The sequence below is a fragment of the Corythoichthys intestinalis genome, chromosome 14 (genome assembly GCF_030265065.1).
Source record: "Corythoichthys intestinalis isolate RoL2023-P3 chromosome 14, ASM3026506v1, whole genome shotgun sequence".
NCBI lineage: Eukaryota > Metazoa > Chordata > Actinopteri > Syngnathiformes > Syngnathidae > Corythoichthys > Corythoichthys intestinalis.
This window is the reverse complement of record NC_080408.1, coordinates 6630114-6648312: the sequence shown is the minus strand read 5'-3', so window position 1 is coordinate 6648312 and position 18199 is coordinate 6630114. Positions and strand designations below refer to the sequence as shown.

The 18199-nt window shown below is 42.2% G+C and overlaps 1 protein-coding gene across 1 annotated transcript in view; it reads left to right on the top strand.

Annotated features, from left to right (window-relative positions):
• Positions 1-17051, top strand: part of LOC130929902 (uncharacterized) — a 28986-nt gene extending 11935 nt beyond the window's left edge. Inside the window, exons 5-20 of the mRNA XM_057857521.1 lie at positions 526-659; positions 734-793; positions 850-983; positions 1051-1219; positions 3393-3526; positions 8165-8287; positions 8357-8450; positions 8534-8625; positions 10811-10989; positions 12548-12641; positions 12718-12894; positions 12991-13052; positions 13123-13230; positions 13455-13557; positions 13614-13764; positions 15469-17051. Coding sequence (XP_057713504.1) covers positions 526-659; positions 734-793; positions 850-983; positions 1051-1219; positions 3393-3526; positions 8165-8287; positions 8357-8450; positions 8534-8625; positions 10811-10989; positions 12548-12641; positions 12718-12894; positions 12991-13052; positions 13123-13230; positions 13455-13557; positions 13614-13764; positions 15469-15654 — 2000 coding nt within the window. The 3' untranslated portion in view covers positions 15655-17051. The remainder of the gene's footprint in view (positions 1-525; positions 660-733; positions 794-849; positions 984-1050; positions 1220-3392; positions 3527-8164; positions 8288-8356; positions 8451-8533; positions 8626-10810; positions 10990-12547; positions 12642-12717; positions 12895-12990; positions 13053-13122; positions 13231-13454; positions 13558-13613; positions 13765-15468) is intronic.
• The last annotated feature ends 1148 nt before the right edge of the window (positions 17052-18199 follow it).

Genomic DNA, 18199 nt, shown 5'->3' with positions numbered 1-18199 from the left:
GGAAATATCGGGATCGGCAGATACTCAAACTAAAACGATCAGGATCCGATTGGGAGCAAAAAAACATGATCGGAACAACCCTAGTTACTACCCACCTCTGCTTTAAATAATGCACTTGCCATTAAAATTTCCCATTCGCCAAGATGTTGTATCCTGAAACCTGTGTGGTCTCCTGTTTAGTGTCGCAGCGCGGATGCCCGCTTTCAGGGTGCGCGCCACTGTGAAGTTACAAGCCGACTGATAAAAACAGATTTTGAGCACATCCGGTCTGCACGGTCCTCTCTGAAACAGTCATAATCTATCATCTGGACTGTCAGACGTTCAGCGAGTGTGATTGCTATGCGAATCTAGCGAGCTGAGGCCGGATCCGGCACGCAGTCACCTGCTATTGGGGACTGTATAGTCAACTGTATTGAATGCCGTTGTGAGGTGTAGCAAAACAAGCACAGCTGGGTTTCTGGTATCCACAGAAAGGGTAATCTTTGTGCACTTTCAACAGTGCTGACTCAGTGTTGTGTATTTTAGAGAACTTTGAGGAAAAAGTAAACTCAACCAACCAAGATGAAATGAAGCTAAACCCATGTGGTGAAGATGGTACCAGTGAAGCTGAAAAAATGACTGCTGAGCTAAGAGCTGTCATTAGCCAGTTCATGCAGTCGGTGAGTTACAGAAGAAAAGTGAGTGTGAGCAAACAAAAACAAAACAAAAAAATGACAAAGCATCATCTGTGCAGGTGGATGACTTCAAGCAGAGTGTTAACAACATGTCGGTTAGCATGGAAGAACAGCAAATGGTAAGTGGACGTCAGAATACGTCCGTTTGTAGAGTGTCATTCAAACTTGCTTATAGATTCTCAGGAGCTTGATGGAAACTCAGGACCAGTTGGAAAGAAAATACATGAGCAAGAAGGAAGAACACCGGGCTCTGGAAATGCAGAATTATTTGGGCCTGTGCAGAAATGTTGGAACATTTGACCCAAACAGGTAAGCAAGCTTTAAGTTCCATTTGTGTGTACAGTACAGTTGTGATGATTTGTTTTTACATGTCCAGGCTGGTGGAAGGAGATATTTTCAGGGTGGGGATGTACTTGGAGGATATTAAGGAGATAATTGATAAAAACAGGCGTGAGCAGGTCATATCGCCTTATTTAGCCTCTCCTTCCAAAGAAACAACTACCAAAATATCAGTGAAAGCTTCAACTCCACTATCGCTACTTGAGGTAAGACTTGGACTGAATTTTGGAGACAATATTTAAAAAATCTTTTTTTAACATGTCCTGTTTAGCTGCTTGACACATAGAATCTGAGTGTCCGATTGGTCTGAACAGTTTTCATGTATCACATGGGAGGATGACATACTCCCAATGTGATGATTATTCATTGTATTTCGATTATTAGGAGAAAGCAGCGAGCAGGAAATGGTTATGGAGGGACAAAAAGGAGAGAGAGAGAGAGAGAGAGAGAGAGAGAGAGAGAAAAGAGAAGAAAAAAGAACAACAACAAGAAATACGTTCAATGTCCACACTAACTATGAATATAGTAGTGCTATCGTTAGCTAACTGTATTTCCGGTTGACACCATGTGGGGGATGAAGGGAATAGTATCCTTTCCCATATTTACTGTTTGTATATGGCATTGAAGTCATAGTTTAAGAAAACAAGTAGAATGTATCTGAAGTATGAGTGGAGTTGGAATGATTGGCATTGGCAGCACCAAGACAACGGGCAGATAAGGGCGATATCAAATAGTGAGATTGATGTTGATGGAGCGAGACAAGCAGACATCTACAAGCCCACGTCTGGACCACCAAATCCCACCGACAGCTCTTCTGATAAAAAGCAATGGAGTGTCCAGAACAATGAAAGGACATCCTCTCTTCACACAAGGAACATCTGATAACGGAGGAACCCGTGACTGACAAGTTGACACTCAGCCCTCACGTGGCGCTGAGGTGGCAAAATCCTCAACTCTGGTTGCTCTGGCAACACTAACGCCCGACACTCTCCCGCCCGATCCACAACAGACAATAACCCTAAGCAACGCCCAAACGCACCCTTCTTCCGGCCCACAAAAGCCGTCAAAAGAATCCTTTTCTCAGGAATCTTTTGTTGACCTGTGATTTGGTTACCCTGGATCCAGCTTTCCTCTTCGTCTGTGTCTGTTTGCTGTTCTTGCCTCCGTGGATCCAGCCTCCCTCTTCGTGTGGGTCTGTTTGCTGTTCTTGCCTTGCCGTCTGATTGCCGTCGACTTGGGTTAAATTTTCAACCTGTGTTTCGAAGCCTTTTTCCAACTTTTAAAAAGGAGTCAGGACAAGGAGTTAAAAAACCAAGTGTGGAGTTTGGCCTTTTGGTTGGCTTGTTAGGTTCGCGCTAGTGCGGTTCTGGTGACCTGGCTGGCGGGATTCAAGCAATTTGGTTAAAAGATCAAATTCCAACAGGGGCCTGATGACCGAGGAGGAAAAGGAGGGGCGAGAGTCAGAAAGAGAAGTGATTAAGTGGGGTGGTGCAAACACAAATCAGCAATGTGAGGTGTAGAACCCAGTATTATGTGAATCACTTGTAAATGTGGATATGTTGACATCCTATTCTATGCTGCCTGATCGCTAATCCTGGTATCGTTTCTCTACTTGGGCGTGTCTAGTTGCACCCAGTCATGCGTGAATCCCACCAGAAGTGTGACAGTCCTGCAGACAAGTGGAAATGCTGCGCAGGGCCAAGGCCGCCCCCAGCCAATCATGGGGGTGAGCCAGCGCAGCCTGTCCCTCCTACCGCGGCTCCAACAAGTGGGCTGCCGTCATCCCCCCAGGACCCAGGGTGGGTCCACTCCCCAGTTAATTGGCTTTCAGGGAAGGGATGAGAAGACGCACCACCGCCCCCCATGGCTGCCCCAAACACTGCCTGCCCACCCAGCCTACCAGCCACAGCCGCAACCCCCCAACCGACACAGCACACCATGAGACCCCCACTGGGTCCAGGGTAGGACAGGGTCCCCACTCGGAGTGGGCGACACCCCGTCGACCCACCTGCACCCGACCCAAAGCAGATACCCGGGCAAAAAAGAGAAGAAGGAAGCAGGAGAGCGCAGAGAAGCCGCCGCGGGACCGGCGCCCCAATCCCTGCCCACCTCCGCAACCGGCAGCCAGGCGAAGGAGGCCATGCGAATAAGAAAAAGTGTGGGACCCACTTACCGCCTTATCACTGTGGCTGGCAGGTCCCCGACTGGCAGCTAGAGAATATTTTAATTGATTTACAATAGCATTTCCTTTACCAAAATTGAACCTAAAAAGTTTTACTAACAAATAGAACATTGCATTGGTTGTTGTGTTTTCACCCTACAGTTAAGAAAGCAGACTACATGGAAAAAGTTACTTCAACAGTGTGTCTCATGTTTCAGGAGTCAAGTGCAACTTTGACCACTGAATGTTTTACAATGGAGACAATGACTGAAGCACAAAAGGAAGACAAGGATGACACCAGTAAAAATGATGGATCGGAACCAAGTAACGACTCAATGCAAGTCAGCAACGGGTGAGCATCGTCTAAATAGACTGCATTTTGCCTACTTGTGACCAAAAATTTACAGGAAATGCCCCAAAATGAACTCATTTCCTGGCAATGGCTCCCACTGATGGCCATAGACATCCAATCCGTTTAAACTGGGAGGGATGGCAGCGAATGAACGAACGTTCATTCGCTGCCACCCTCCCAGTTCAAACGGATTGGATGTCTAGTAGTGATAAACTCATTCCAATTCACAACAAAAGGAAGAAAATAGCTTGTTTTCCTGTTTATTACCGGTAGTTGTTTTGTAGAATATCTTAGAATTCTTTCCTCACCCATGTATCGAAAATTGTTGTATCGTCATATCATGAAATCATCGTTATCATGAGCCTTGTATCACAAATCACATATTCATCTAAAATGCATTAAAGGGATCCTCTATTTTTAAGACAAGTAATTCTTAAAACATAAATGTTAGTATGAGTTATAATAATTTGATATTAAAACCCCTCTTAATGTTTTTGTTTTAATAGTAATAAGTTTGTAAAATTATTTTAAGTGATAGGTCGCCTTTCTTGTTACGTCGCAGTGCGTGACGTCACTGGCCCCGAATGCCGAAATTCCAGCTTGCCACTCGTTAGCTTTCCCAACATGTCGTCAGTTCTACCCTTCCTATTTGAACCAGATCTGAAAAGTGAAGAGCAAGACAGCACTGTCGGTCGTTCACAAGACGAGCTTCAGGGAAAATGCGTGCAGCAAATACCTGATAAGACAAAAGTTGGGCAAAACTGGTGATGCGAGAGAGTCTTGTTGGGAACTCCGGTTGGGAGCGAGAGTGCATGATGTTGGGTTTCGGGAACTCCGGTTTTATTAGCAGATATTTAAGGTAAGCATATTGCATTTTCAAACGTTTTCCCAATAAAATTATGTAGATTTTAGCATCCAGAGCTGTCGTGTGCTTTACATACAATACAGGCCAAAAAGCACACCTTGTGTAATCCAGGTCTTGTACATTGTAACACGTGGTAGCTAGGATACGTGTATAGACCCTACCCACTGACGTCACAAAATCACGTGCTCGCTGTATGGTTCCACCCCCTTGTCCGTCATTTTGTGTCTGTATTATCAATGGTCTCAATTGATCAAGCAATTTATAATGCATTTCATGGAAGACCCGGTGCTTTCAGATGCCGTAAACTCACTTGATGCGTTGCATAAAAGGCGTTATGTGGAAAAGCTTCAGTTTATCCATTCGCCAGATCCATATTTGATGCCTAAATCGATGTTTTTCGACCCGGTCTCCGCCGTATTTGCCTGACATCTGCTAGCTACGCTGATATTTACAATTATCTTGTCCACACAAAATCAGCCTATTCCCACGAAAATTTGAAAAACTTCAAGAGCTTGGAGGCTTATAAATACTTCGTTGCTGGTTGGGTGAAACAGGTCCTCGTCCACGAAAATTCGGCAGGAATCTATCTTGTGCTTGGAAAGGTGAGTTACGAAATTTTCAATTCAAAATCTTTTGTTATTGCTAACATCCACTGTCAAGTCTAATGTATTTCATGTCGTTTGTCAATGGAGTTAGGGCTTTTAATGTTTATATGGTTTAGCGATAGCACTCTCACTACATACATACGTGTATGTTGTCGGCGATTAGCCTAGCAATGATCTTAATTGTGGTTGTCAGCCCAAAACCCTCTAAATATATATTAAATGCATCTTACCAGATATAAAATGACTACTACATAATCTGTGGTAATCGTTTGGAGCCAAGTTTTCTGGTCGAATTGCAGCAGCCCATCTCGCTCTCTTCTCTCCGGGTCTCTCGGAATACGGTAAAACTTCAAGTCTCTCAGTCTATCTTCTCTGTTTTTGCAGAGACCGCCACACACGCCTTCACCATTTTGATTATTAATGTTAACGAGCAGAAAAACACGTCGTAAATAGGAGGAATGTACGTAGCCGTAACAGGTAAACATGATGTGTTGACGGACAAATGGGCGGCACCAGTCAGGAGGAAGGAGTTGTGACGTCACGTGGGTAGGGTCTATAAAAGCACCAGAAAGGGGAGAAGCTTCCACTTATGCACATTTATTCACAAAAAATAATATTTCCACCTTTACCACGCTTCACTCGGGAGCTCAGCAGTGCGCAAACACGCATTCCCTGACGAGCTCCAACATTGTTGTAAGGTCCACGTCAGTGTCACTGTCGTCACTGTAGCGTGCCATAGTGCTTTAATTATTTAGTATGACTTAGGGAAAGCTCCCACGACGAATAGTCAACAAAAAAGATCGCAATACTAATCCAAATCCGCGTTTTTTACTCACTCGAAGATCCAGGAATTAGACCGATCCCATGGCAATAGCCCCGATTAGGCCGTCGATTCCACAAAATAGACTGATCCGAAAAGCCGCTGTGGGACTGACGAATAAAAATAAATGGACAGATCCAAAACCGTTATTGCAGACGCTATGGGACCCTTACTTGACTGAGGATCCAGGAAAAATGTTTGGGCGCCTGTTGTAACGCGTGGTGGGTAGGATACATGCATACAGGGACCAAAAAGGGGGAGAAGCTTCCACTTATGCACATTTATTCACTAAAAATAATAATTCCACCTTGACCACTCACTTCACTCCCCTATTTTCCATTTGACTGGAAATTGCATCCAAAAGCAGCACATCGTGGCATTTTACTTCACGAGTTTAGGCAGCAACAAGCAATTGTTGAACACGCGACACATTCGGAAAGATGCCAATTACGTCATCACTGCGAGCCCGCAAACCATGGCGCCAACTAACGGTCAAAATATGGACTAAATATTATAAAATATTGCCATTGATTTAACATTTTTAGTACAAGAGAACAATTGTGGTTTATAAGAGCCTACATGTACAGTGCCTTGCAAAAGTATTCGGCCCCCTTGAATCTTGCAACCTTTTGCCACATTTCAGGCTTCAAACATAAAGATATGAAATTTAATTTTTTTGTCAAGAATCAACAACAAGTGGGACGCAATTGTGAAGTGGAACAACATTTATTGGATAATTTAAACTTTTTTAACAAATAAAAAACTGAAAAGTGGGGCGTGCAATATTATTCAGCCCCTTTACTTTCAGTGCAGCAAACTCACTCCAGAAGTTCAGTGAGGATCTCTGAATGATCCAATGTTGTCCTAAATGACCGATGATGATAAGTAGAATCCACCTGTGTGTAATCAAGTCTCCGTATAAATGCACCTGCTCTGTGATAGGCTCAGGGTTCTGTTTAAAGTGCAGAGAGCATTATGAAAACCAAGGAACACACCAGGCAGGTCCGAGATACTGTTGTGGAGAAGTTTAAAGCCGGATTTGGATACAAAAAGATTTCCCAAGCTTTAAACATCTCAAGGAGCACTGTGCAAGCCATCATATTGAAATGGAAGGAGCATTAGTCCACTGCAAATCTACCAAGACCCGGCCGTCCTTCCAAACTTTCTTCTCAAACAAGGAGAAAACTGATCAGAGATGCAGCCAAGAGGCCCATGATCACTCTGGATGAACTGCAGAGATCTACAGCTGAGGTGGGAGAGTCTGTCCATAGGACAACAATCAGTCGTACACTGCACAAATCTGGCCTTTATGGAAGAGTGGCAAGAAGAAAGCCATTTCTCAGAGATATCCATAAAAAGTCTCATTTAAAGTTTGCCACAAGCCACCTGGGAGACACACCAAACATGTGGAAGAAGGTGCTCTGGTCAGATGAAACCAAAATGGAACTTTTTGGCCACAATGCAAAACGATATGTTTGGCGTAAAAGCAACACAGCTCATCACCCTGAACACACCATCCCCACTGTCAAACGTGGTGGTGGCAGCATCATGGTTTGGGCCTGCTTTTCTTCAGCAGGGACAGGGAAGATGGTTAAAATTGACGGGAAGATGGATGCAGCCAAATACAGGAACATTCTGAAAGAAAACCTGTTGGTATCTGCACAAGACCTGAGACTGGGACGGAGATTTATCTTCCAACAGAACAATGATCCAAAACATAAAGCCAAATCTACAATGGGATGGTTCAAAAATAAACGTATCCAGGTGTTAGAATGGCCAAGTCAAAGTCCAGACCTGAATCCAATCGAGAATCTGTGGAAAGCTCGAGCTGTTTTGCAAGGAAGAATGGGCAAGAATGGCAGTCTCTCGATGTGCAAAACTGATAGAAACATACCCCAAGCGACTTGCAGCTGTAATTGGAGCAAAAGGTGGCGCTACAAAGTATCAAAGCAAGGGGGCCGAATAATATTGCACGCCCCACTTTTCAGTTTTTTATTTGTTAAAAAAGTTTAAATTATCCAATAAATTTTGTTCCACTTCACGATTGTGTCCCACTTGATGTTGATTCATGACAAAAAATTAAAATTTTATATCTTTATGTTTGAAGTCTGAAATGTGGCGAAAGGTTGCAAGGTTCAAGGGGGCCGAATACTTTTGCAAGGCACTGTATTTAAATCAGAGGATCACTTTAAAAACAGCACGTACAAAACTACATGTACAGTATCTTTTAGTGATGTGCGCGTATCTTCATATAATGTCATGGTTCCCACAGGCAGATTGTGTTTCAAGTTGCCGTCTCGGTGTTTGGTTCCATTGCGGTCAGCTAGAGTTTTACGGACTGTGTGCAGGTTTCCTGTTTGCGCGGGGGTCTCAGAGAAAGGACTTCTGGATGCTGAAGATGAAGGCAAAGAAGCTGCCTGCTTGGAGGAGAAATCTAGCCATGACAAGTGGAGTGGAATCAGTGGGAGAAGGTCAGTGTTGTTAATTATGATGAGTTTTAATTTGTTTGCTTTTTTAAGATGTCAAATTTTCCATTGCAGCAGCACACGAGATGAAGGTGTAAACAGAGAATGCGACTTTGCTAAAGCTGTGGAGGTCTCCAACTCCACTGATGTACACCAATCATCATCGCAGGTCAACTATCATGTTTTTGAGTTGGTTTGGATGTTGACGTACAGTAGAAGTGAGTACCTTGCTGATGTTGATTTGGGGGGCAGGGGATTGTTTGCAGAGAAACAGATAGTGGATTTGGGAGCTCCTATTTATCTCAGTCCGGTGGAATATTGCAACCTAATCCTACAGCAGAAAGGTATAATGTATTATCAGAAGCAGACGTCCATTCCATTTTGAATAGGAGGATGAGTACACTGCATATTTGGGAGTGTTAATTCAACTTCTACAGAATTAATTTCAACACTTTAAAAGTGCTTATATTGGTCCACTCTAGACTTGCGCTAAGACAATTCCTTTCGCTTTCTTGCTGTAAGATATGCTTGATTGTATGACCGTTATACTCTGCGGGTTATACAAGTTTGCTCTCCCAAGCTATTATGAAGAATAGAGTTTTAGCCCATAATCATGTGCTTACATTTTCATTACCGGCAATTGCTCACATTCTGCTGATAAATAGATACACACACATATGTTGATTCATCACACAACGTCTCAGTACTTTTCCACCAAGCTACTTCGAGTGCAAATGTGTGTTCAAAACAAAGTTATCTTGCTCGCTCAAGAGTGTGACTATTAATTTAATCAATGAGTGTGACTGTTAATTTAATCAATCACTAAAATAAACAAGAACTTGCCCGATCGAAACTGCCACGTTGGACAACAGTGTTGTAGCTATATTCTGCCTAGCAACAAGCCCTCAATAAAAGTCAGCAGCGCGGGGAGCTCTGAGAGAGACTTCGATGAGACGCTCTTAGGCTACGTTCATACTACAGGTCTTAATGCACGAATCAGATTTTTTCGTGTTTTTCCGACTCGAGTGAGGCATTAACTTGACGGTCTGAACGTGACAAGTCGCATAGAACTGGACCATTTCAAATCCGATCTGGGTCACTTTCGTATGTGGTTCAAATCCGATCTGGGCCACATTTTTCCAGACTGTCGCGGCGGTCTGTACTGTCCACTCTCCCAAATCGGATTTCATGCAGCAATTACGTCATCAAATAGCGAGAGAGACGCTTACCGTAGCGGTGCCGCTGTGCGTTATTAGCGCCTAGCTTGCAGTGAACACGGCTTTTGGGGAAGGGCTGGGCTTGACAACAGTCATAAAAAAATAAAAATGGGTTGAGGATAAGCCTGAGAATGCTCAGTTTTCTCTCTGCTCCAAGTGAGCAATATTTCAACATTGCCTACACGGCCGAGGTCGGGGCAAACTGCCCGTATGTGTGTGTGACGTGCACGGACCGTGCGTGCATGCTATCGATCCATATAAACTTTGAATATAAGCCTAAACGGGGATTATTTATGTCTGTTATTTGTGTCCTCCTTTTGAAAAGCAAAATATGATATCCCTGGAATGATGGATGACGTGTGTCATTTGTTTTGATGTTTTGATTTGTTTTCAGCGCGTGTCGGACTGCGAATTAGTGCGCATGCGTAATACTTGAATGGTCTCAATGGACAAAGGCAGTCTGAACGGGCACGCCAAAAAAACAGATATGACAAAAAATCGGATTCGTGCATTAAGACCTGTAGTATGAACGTAGCCTTAGTCACGTTGCCCGATCTCAGACCTCTCCTCTTTTGATTTATTGTCTCAATCAACAAATACAGTATTTATGTACTGTATGTTGAATGTATATATTCGCCCAAGTTTTATTCATTTTTTTCTTAATGCATTGCCAAAATGTATATGATCGGGGAAAATTATCGGGAATGATTGGAATTGAATTGGGAGAAAAAAAACCAAACAATCGGATCGGGAAATACTCAAACAAAAACGATCGGGATCAGATCAGGAGCAAAAAAACATGATCGGAACAACCGTAGTACCAATGTAACTGGTTTGAGTCGCAAAAGCGATGCATCACTCCCACTTGACCAGGTTAAGACCCAAATCTGCGCCGCCATCGTGGTTAGGGTTGCCAACAGTCCCAGAATGCGCGGAACAATGGCGGTACCTATCAGAACTTCCTATATTCTTGGTTGTCCTGCGCAATCCAGGACTGTTGGCAACCCTAATCGCGGTAGTAGACCATCATTACTGCTAGGCTAAGAACTCAGGCTAGCAGCTAGCATGCTCTCTTGAAGGCACCGGGAGGTAGTTTTCCTTGGCATGCAATGCACCTGTTACATATACACACAAGTGCAAAAGTGCCACTAGCGCATCAAAAACATAATAATCATGCTAACTTACCTTTTCAAAATGTGCATTACAGACAGGCTTCTTATTGTTGTTGCAATTAAAATACTACTTCATTTCAGTAAATGTAGCTGGCACATTGAAGTATTGATGTTTAATAATGCTTTCCCAACTCAAACAGTGATGGATTTACAACTTCAGACAGTGAAGCCTCGTCCATCAATCTGCAGACAGCCATCCATCCAACGGACGTAAGCGCTTGGCGGCGGGACTCCACGGTCCTAACGCAGCCTGGAAGTTCAACCACGGTGAAATTGTGGGTGCAAAATACCGCTAAAGTGTCTTCTCTCAAACTACATGGTGAGTTAATCCCATATTTTCTTCATCGTGGTGATCCATTAAAGTGCATGTGACACGAAAAAGCATGTTTATTTCATATTACACGCGGTATTTTATGCTCCTGAATGATATGGACCGCTTGGATGTGTGTGGAAGCGATCGCTATATTTATTTAGTTTTTTGAATCCCGAGCCATGAAAATGGTGACTTCCGGCTTCGGTCTTGCATTGAGGAGGAGGGCGCGGTGATGTGTACGGTAGAAGGCGTCCTCTTCACTATACAGCGTACTGTTGTGTATGAGGACGAAGGATTCAGCTGATTTTGCGGATCAATACGTTTATTTTTCACATCACGCCAGCCAAACGGCTGCAGAAAAATCATTCTGTATGAGGGAGAGGCGTATGCGCCTTTTTGGAGTTTCAAAAGGTTCCCATTCACCGTGGATATCTACTGTGGGACCATTGGACTTACGAGGAAGTGAGTAAACGTCTTGTTTAGTATTATGTCAAATATTAATACAGCTATTACAAAGTAAACACAACAAACTTTCTTTAAATAAAGGACTACTTATGTTTGATCATTGATAGGCATGTAAAAAGTTATCCTCATGCACATTAGCAGCACGTTAGCTGCACAACAACTGCAGCCACCCTCCTCCGGGGAACGAACTGTAAATTGCTCTCCGCCAGGTGGTTTGCCGATCCGCAGAGACAATCGACAACCCAGTCGTCATGTCAAATAATCCAGGCTAGTTATGTGTGATTTTCCACTTTGAAGACTCTGAAACATCACTCGGTTTGGGTTAGCATGCCGGCTAGCTGTCACGCCTTTTGGTTTGTTTACATTCTCCGAAGCCGGGGAAGGGAAATGACACGTCCGATTTAGATGTCATAAAATATCGTTCGGGAGGTGCGACAGTAAAGGTGAAGTCGACAGTTTTGACCATTATGGAGTAATTTTGCCATGTCGTCCTAAATAAATGCATTTTTATTATTTCATATTCCATTTAGCACAAGACTGTTATTTGTCATGACCATGCCATTTATTTAGCAATTGGGGAAAATACTTGGATAAAAAGAATATCCTGTAAAAATATTGAAGTAAAGAGACAGAAACAATGGCATTTTGCAGCTCTCTTCGTCGCGTTTTCCTCGTTGTGAATAGTTCCCCCTCGACAGGCTGACTGGTCCTTCTCAAGCCATTTATATAGCTATTGGGGAAAAATACTTGGATAAAAAGAATATGTTGGAGTAGAGAGACTGAAACAATGACATTTTGCGGCTCTCTTCGTCGCGTTTTCCTCGTTCTGAATAATTCCCCCTCAATAGGCTGAATAGTAAAACTGATGAGCCCAGTCTACCGCTGACGTCATCCACCTGTTGGGGACGCCAAAGCCCGATAATGGTAGGCGTGGCTAACTGCAGATTAAAAGACTAATTTCTCGTCATCTGCGCTTTGCTAAATTGTTGTATATAGTCGAGTCGTCTCAAAATATGATTCTAATTCACATAATAATGCCATTTAAGACTTTTTTTCTCCTGTCGTATGCTCTTTAAATCTTCACCCATCATCTGGACAGACCCGCTTGCAAACAATCACCGCGCTTTTGAACCGATTCTGAACTCTGCGATGGAAGTAGATCAGAAGCAACGCCACATGTGCAATTGTAATAGGTAAATATGGACAATCAACTAAAATTTAATTCCTTTAGTGAACATATATCGATGTTTTTTGTGTGTAAATATCCAGTGAGGCCATCCTGACCTTGCAAGTCGAGGTTTCCAGGCTGAAAAAGAACCTAGAAGAACGTCTGCTCCAATTGCCTCACCTGACAAGAAAACTGGATTATCTGAACTCGAAATACAGGCAAGATCGTCAGGAACGAAGGACCAAAACTAAAACAAGGACCCAGCACAAACAAGCCAGGTAGGAGGACTTTAATACCGGTTCCTTAATAAAAACACAACATATGAATGCCACGAATGTAAACTCTAGTTTGTGGAAGTCAATAAGCAGACAAAGTTCCAGTCGGTTAAGACTAGAAGATTGGATTTCAACAGATATGGATCCCAGCAAGAGCAAAGGTTCTCCATTGGTTCAGTTCCAACAAATCAATGATTTAGTGTTTATAATGTAGATTTTTTTATGCTTCAGGTACAGATAGTGATTCTTCCAGCTCCGAGAGGAGGCTGCAGTTTGACAGTCGGCCTGTGGGAGGCAGCAGATTCATCAGCCAACAGGAGTCGCAGCAAGACAACCAAGGTCAATTTTGTCTCGCTCAATGACTGCCATTGACGGCCCGTTCCATTTATTTTTTCCGCCTGATGTATTAGGGCAGGATCCCCAGTTTTAAAAAACCCTGCTAGGTGTAGACATGGCCTTAGATTTTAAGACTGAAGTCTGGTTTTGCTTTAAATTTCAAAACCCTCATTTTAATTTCAGATATGAATTTATTTTAAAAGCAAACGTTAGTTTTTTTCCCCCAGAGAGTCTTTTCTTCAAAGACAGACGGTCTTTTGTCCAACCTCAACCCTCCCAAAGACCTCTGCTCCAGGTCAACTACGGCTCTTCCTGCAGTCTACCTGCAAGGTAAACCACTCACATCAACACATCACCAATTCCACCAGTTGAATCTTTCTTCTCAGCTACAAAGTGAAGGAACCGCCACATCAAGTGAGAAACAAACACCGCAAGCGTTCCACCCAGTCGGACACAGCTCTGTTACCCAGCGATGTGTACTTTCAACACACTTTGTCCCCTGTATTCCAAAGTCCTCGCAACAGGATGGAAAGCAAGGTCTTAACATACATTTTGGCTATATTCTTATACAGTCCCTGACAAAAGTCTTGTCGCTTATCCATTTTGTAGAAACAATTGCTAATAACCTGACTTTTAATTATTCAATTGGTTTCAGAAATGGCTCATATGAAAGCTAAGACCCTCCCAAATGATGTTGAATGTACAAAAATATATTTGTTTCACTGAAAAAAGACATCATTTAATGAAGACATAAAGGTCAAATTTTGGCAAGACCAAAGTTTTGTCGCCTACAGAAAGTAGTGTGAAAATTGAACAAAAAAATGTACTTCAAATACAAAACTATGTTACATAACATAAGCAAATTAAGTAGTGGTGCTGTGAGATCCAAATTTAACATTTTGTATGACTTCCATGGGCTTGAAGGACTGAATCCGTGTGGTTCAGCAAGGATTCATACAATTTATTGATGAAGTCATCGGGAACATCAAAGAAAGCAGTCTTGCATACCTCCCAGAGTTCATCAACATTCTTGGGTTTCGTCTTCCATGCTTCCTCTTTCATCCTACCCCAGACATGCTCAATGATGTTCATGTCTGGTGCCTTGGCTGGCCAGTCCCTGATGATCTTGATCTTCTTTGCCTTGAGGAACTTTGAGGTAGAGATTAAGTATGCGATGGAGCACCATCCTGCTGCAGAATTTGTCCCTTTTTATGGTTAGGAATGTAAAAGGCAGCTAAGATTTGTTGATATTTCAGACTATTTATCTCTCAGGGTGCAGACAATTAAAAAAACTGTGTGGTGTTTGCCAAGGCCCACAGCCTGTCAAAAGGATGGGCGCTGGAAAAGTGGCAAAAGGTACATTTTCGGATTAATCTTCCATTGAATTACACCACAGTCACCACAAATATTGCAGGAGACCTACAGTAGCCCACATGGATCCGAGATTCACTCAGAAAACAGTGACGTTTGGTGGTGGCAAAATCATGGTCTGGGGTTACATCCAGTATGGAGGTGTGCAAGAGATCTGCAGGGTGGAAGGCAACATAAATAGTCTGAGATATCAACAAATCTTAGCTGCCTGTAACATTCCTAACCACAAAAGGGACAAATTCTGCAGCAGGATGGTGCTCCATTGCATACTTTGATCTCTACCTCAAAGTTCCTCAAGGCGAAGAAGATCAAGATCCTCCAGGACTGACCAGCCCAGTCACCAGACATGAACAGGATGAAAGAGGAAGCATGGAAGACGAAACCCAAGAATGTTGATGATCTCTGGGAGAGATGCAAGACTGCTTTCTTTGATGTTCCTAATGACTTCATCAATAAATTGTATGAATCCTTGCCGAACTGCATGGATGCCCATGGAAGTCATACAAAATATTAAATTTGGATCTCACAGCACCACTGCTTAATTTGCTTATCTTATGTAACATATTTTTTGTATTTGAAATAGATTTTTTGTTCAATTTTCACACTACTATCTGTAGGCGACAAAACTTTTGTCATGCCAAAATTTGACCTTTATGTCTTCGTTAAATGAATCTTTTTTCAGTGAAACAAATATTATTTTTGTACATTCAACATCATTAGGGAGGGTCTTAGCTTTCATATGAGCCATTTCTGAAACCAGTTGAATAATTAAAAGTCAGGTTATAAGCAATTGTTTCTACAAAATGGATAAGCGACAAGACTTTTGTCAGGGACTGTATTACAAACAACTTATTTGCTCCTGTTTTTAAGGAGGAGGAGATGAACAGGTCCCTGGACCAAGCTATTGAGGCCGCCCGCAGCATGAAAAGGACAACGGACCGCATGGCTAAGAGATTGACAGCCGATCTGGCCAAAGCGCAACTACTCCCGCAGGGGAATGTGCAAAATTCAGCCACGAGGGGTCGGGAAACATCGCAGCAGTTCACAGAAAGATAGCAAAGCACATCAGACACTTTTTAAATAGTACAGTAGTAGTAGTGGGGGATGCTGGTCTTTCAAGGAGGGGAAGTTCAAAGCGAGGAACGAGAGTACTAGAAGCCAAGTCTCCAAACACAAGCAGCTACAATGAAAAACACCAGAAATAGAAGCACACTTTGTTCTGTAGTCGTTTATAACAAAGCACGTGTCGCTAGCATGATTATGAAGGTCTCCGGTTCAACTCATGACAACGGAATGAAAATTGAAAAATGCCACCCATAGATGTTAATACGCCAAAATCACTGATTCAATCAAGAAGGTATTCGGCCACAGTAAGATCATCCAATAATCATGCAGAGAAAAAGAGCAATATACGTTCATTCGCTGGCATCCCTCCTACTTCAAATGGATTGGACGTCTATGGCAGCCAATGACAGGCAATGAGTTAATTTTCTGGCATTCCATGTCATTTCTTGCTGATTTTTGGTCACTTCCTGTTGATTTTGGGGTATTTACGGGTCACTTCCTGTTGTTTTTGGGTTGCCGAAAAGGAAGTGATGCAAGAATCTCCCCAAATGGATAATAAGTGACCTAAAATGAACAGAAAGTGACTTGTAAATGCCCGCAAAACATGCTCTGGTTTCAGTTCCATTTGCAGCGCAAGAAGTCTAATCTGTTCAAAACGTATTGGACGTCGAGTGCGGTCAATGGCAGCCAGTGAGCTAACGTAGACACTATGCTAATGGAAGATTTTTGTAGCAACCCGTTGCTGATTTTCGGTCACTTCCTGTTGATTTCGGGACATTTCTGGGTGACTTGTTGATTTGGGGGCTTTTACAGATCACTTCCTGTTGATTTTGGGTTACCGAAGAGGAAGTGACGCAAGACTGACCTCAAATGGAAAGGAAGTGACTTAAAATCAACAGGAAGTCACATGTAAATGCCCTAAAATGAACAGGAAGTTACCTGTGAAAGCCCACAAGACAGACTCTGTGTTCAATGCCATTGACGACGATAGACGTCCAATCCAGTCAAAATGAATTGGATTTCTAGCGCGGTCAATGGACCTATCACAAAAGCCCCGCCACCCGTAAAACTCGGTCAGCCCTAGTCTCTGTTATATTCCCTGAGTGACAAGGATTGAGTGAACAAATGATTTATGAATGAATGATGAAGGGTGTTTACATTTCTTCAATTTGCACAACCACAACTGGCAATAGACATGTTTTTTAAAAAACGAAATGTTTTTTTGTGTGTCTTTTGTTTGTTTCAAAGAATTTCATCTAGAAGCAGACGGTATGCAGTGGAGGGGTGTGTCCATGGTAATAAACTCTACAGAGAGGAGACCATTATTATAATCAAGGCAAAATCTTGCTATCTAGCTATACCGTTAGCTACTTAACCTTATGTCATGTGTGTTTTCTCCATTCGGATTATCAATTTTATCCAGAGGTGATAATTAAACAATTTACATCATAAACATACATGTGCAACATCTAAATAAATGCTCAACTTTCCTTTGTGTGCGTCCGTGACCAAACTTAAGTATATCTTGCTTTTTTTTTATAGAAAGTTTGCGGGTTTTTTCAATGCTGGGGTCTTGACAGCTTAGATTTGTTATATTTGATTTGATTTGAGTAGTGACAGGCTAGCAAACACGTAGGCAGTCAAATGTTAGCAAACTAACATTAATAATTAAGTCGACGTTTTAACTATATGCTTTCAAATATATATATGGCGGAAAACACTCAGGTGACTTGAAGTTCCGCTCCGAGACCCCCAATTTGGCCAAATTTCAAAATTGTACCATACGCATGTTTGATGCATCATTAGAAAGCTTAAAATCTCAATTTTCTGGAAAAAAGAAAAAAATTTAACAGGAGGGCATTTTTAAAAACAATATTTTTTTTTAAACAGCGAAATCCTATCTGGAGGTGAGAGTACGCGGGAGCAGAATTACAGACGCCATGACTTTAATGCGATATTATCGCGTACTTACCTGATTTCGATCCAAAAACTCCATGTAGCATGTTTCACTGAGTGTCAAGACAAAGCTGTGAATGGCCACAGGTGGATTTTTTGGGGTTTTTATGGGTGAAACATGGTAATATAACAAGGGTCTCGATGCAGAAATCGCAGACATCAAGGAGTGGTCGAGATTTTCTTTTTTGATATATTTACTCTTTTAAACGTTATTTTTCATTTTTTCTTTGTTTTGATCGATTATTTATCATCTACCATATCGGGGAAAATGCGACAGTAACAAAAAAAAAAAAAAAAAATACAATTAAGTGATAGTTATGAGGTAGATATCCGTGACTTATTTACAGACGCCAAATTTTTCATTGCGATGAAATTTGTTTAAAAGTTTAAAATATGCGGGTAAAAAAATTTTCAAAGTCGATTTTTTTCAAACGAAATATTAGACATCAATTAATTATTCTGAGCTAAAAATGACAGAACTTTTGAATAATAAATATAATTCCTTACCTTCTTTTATTGCTAGGTTGAAACCAAAGTGGTTGCGCGACGTCTGTAAACGGGGGTTTCCAGGGTAAAACGG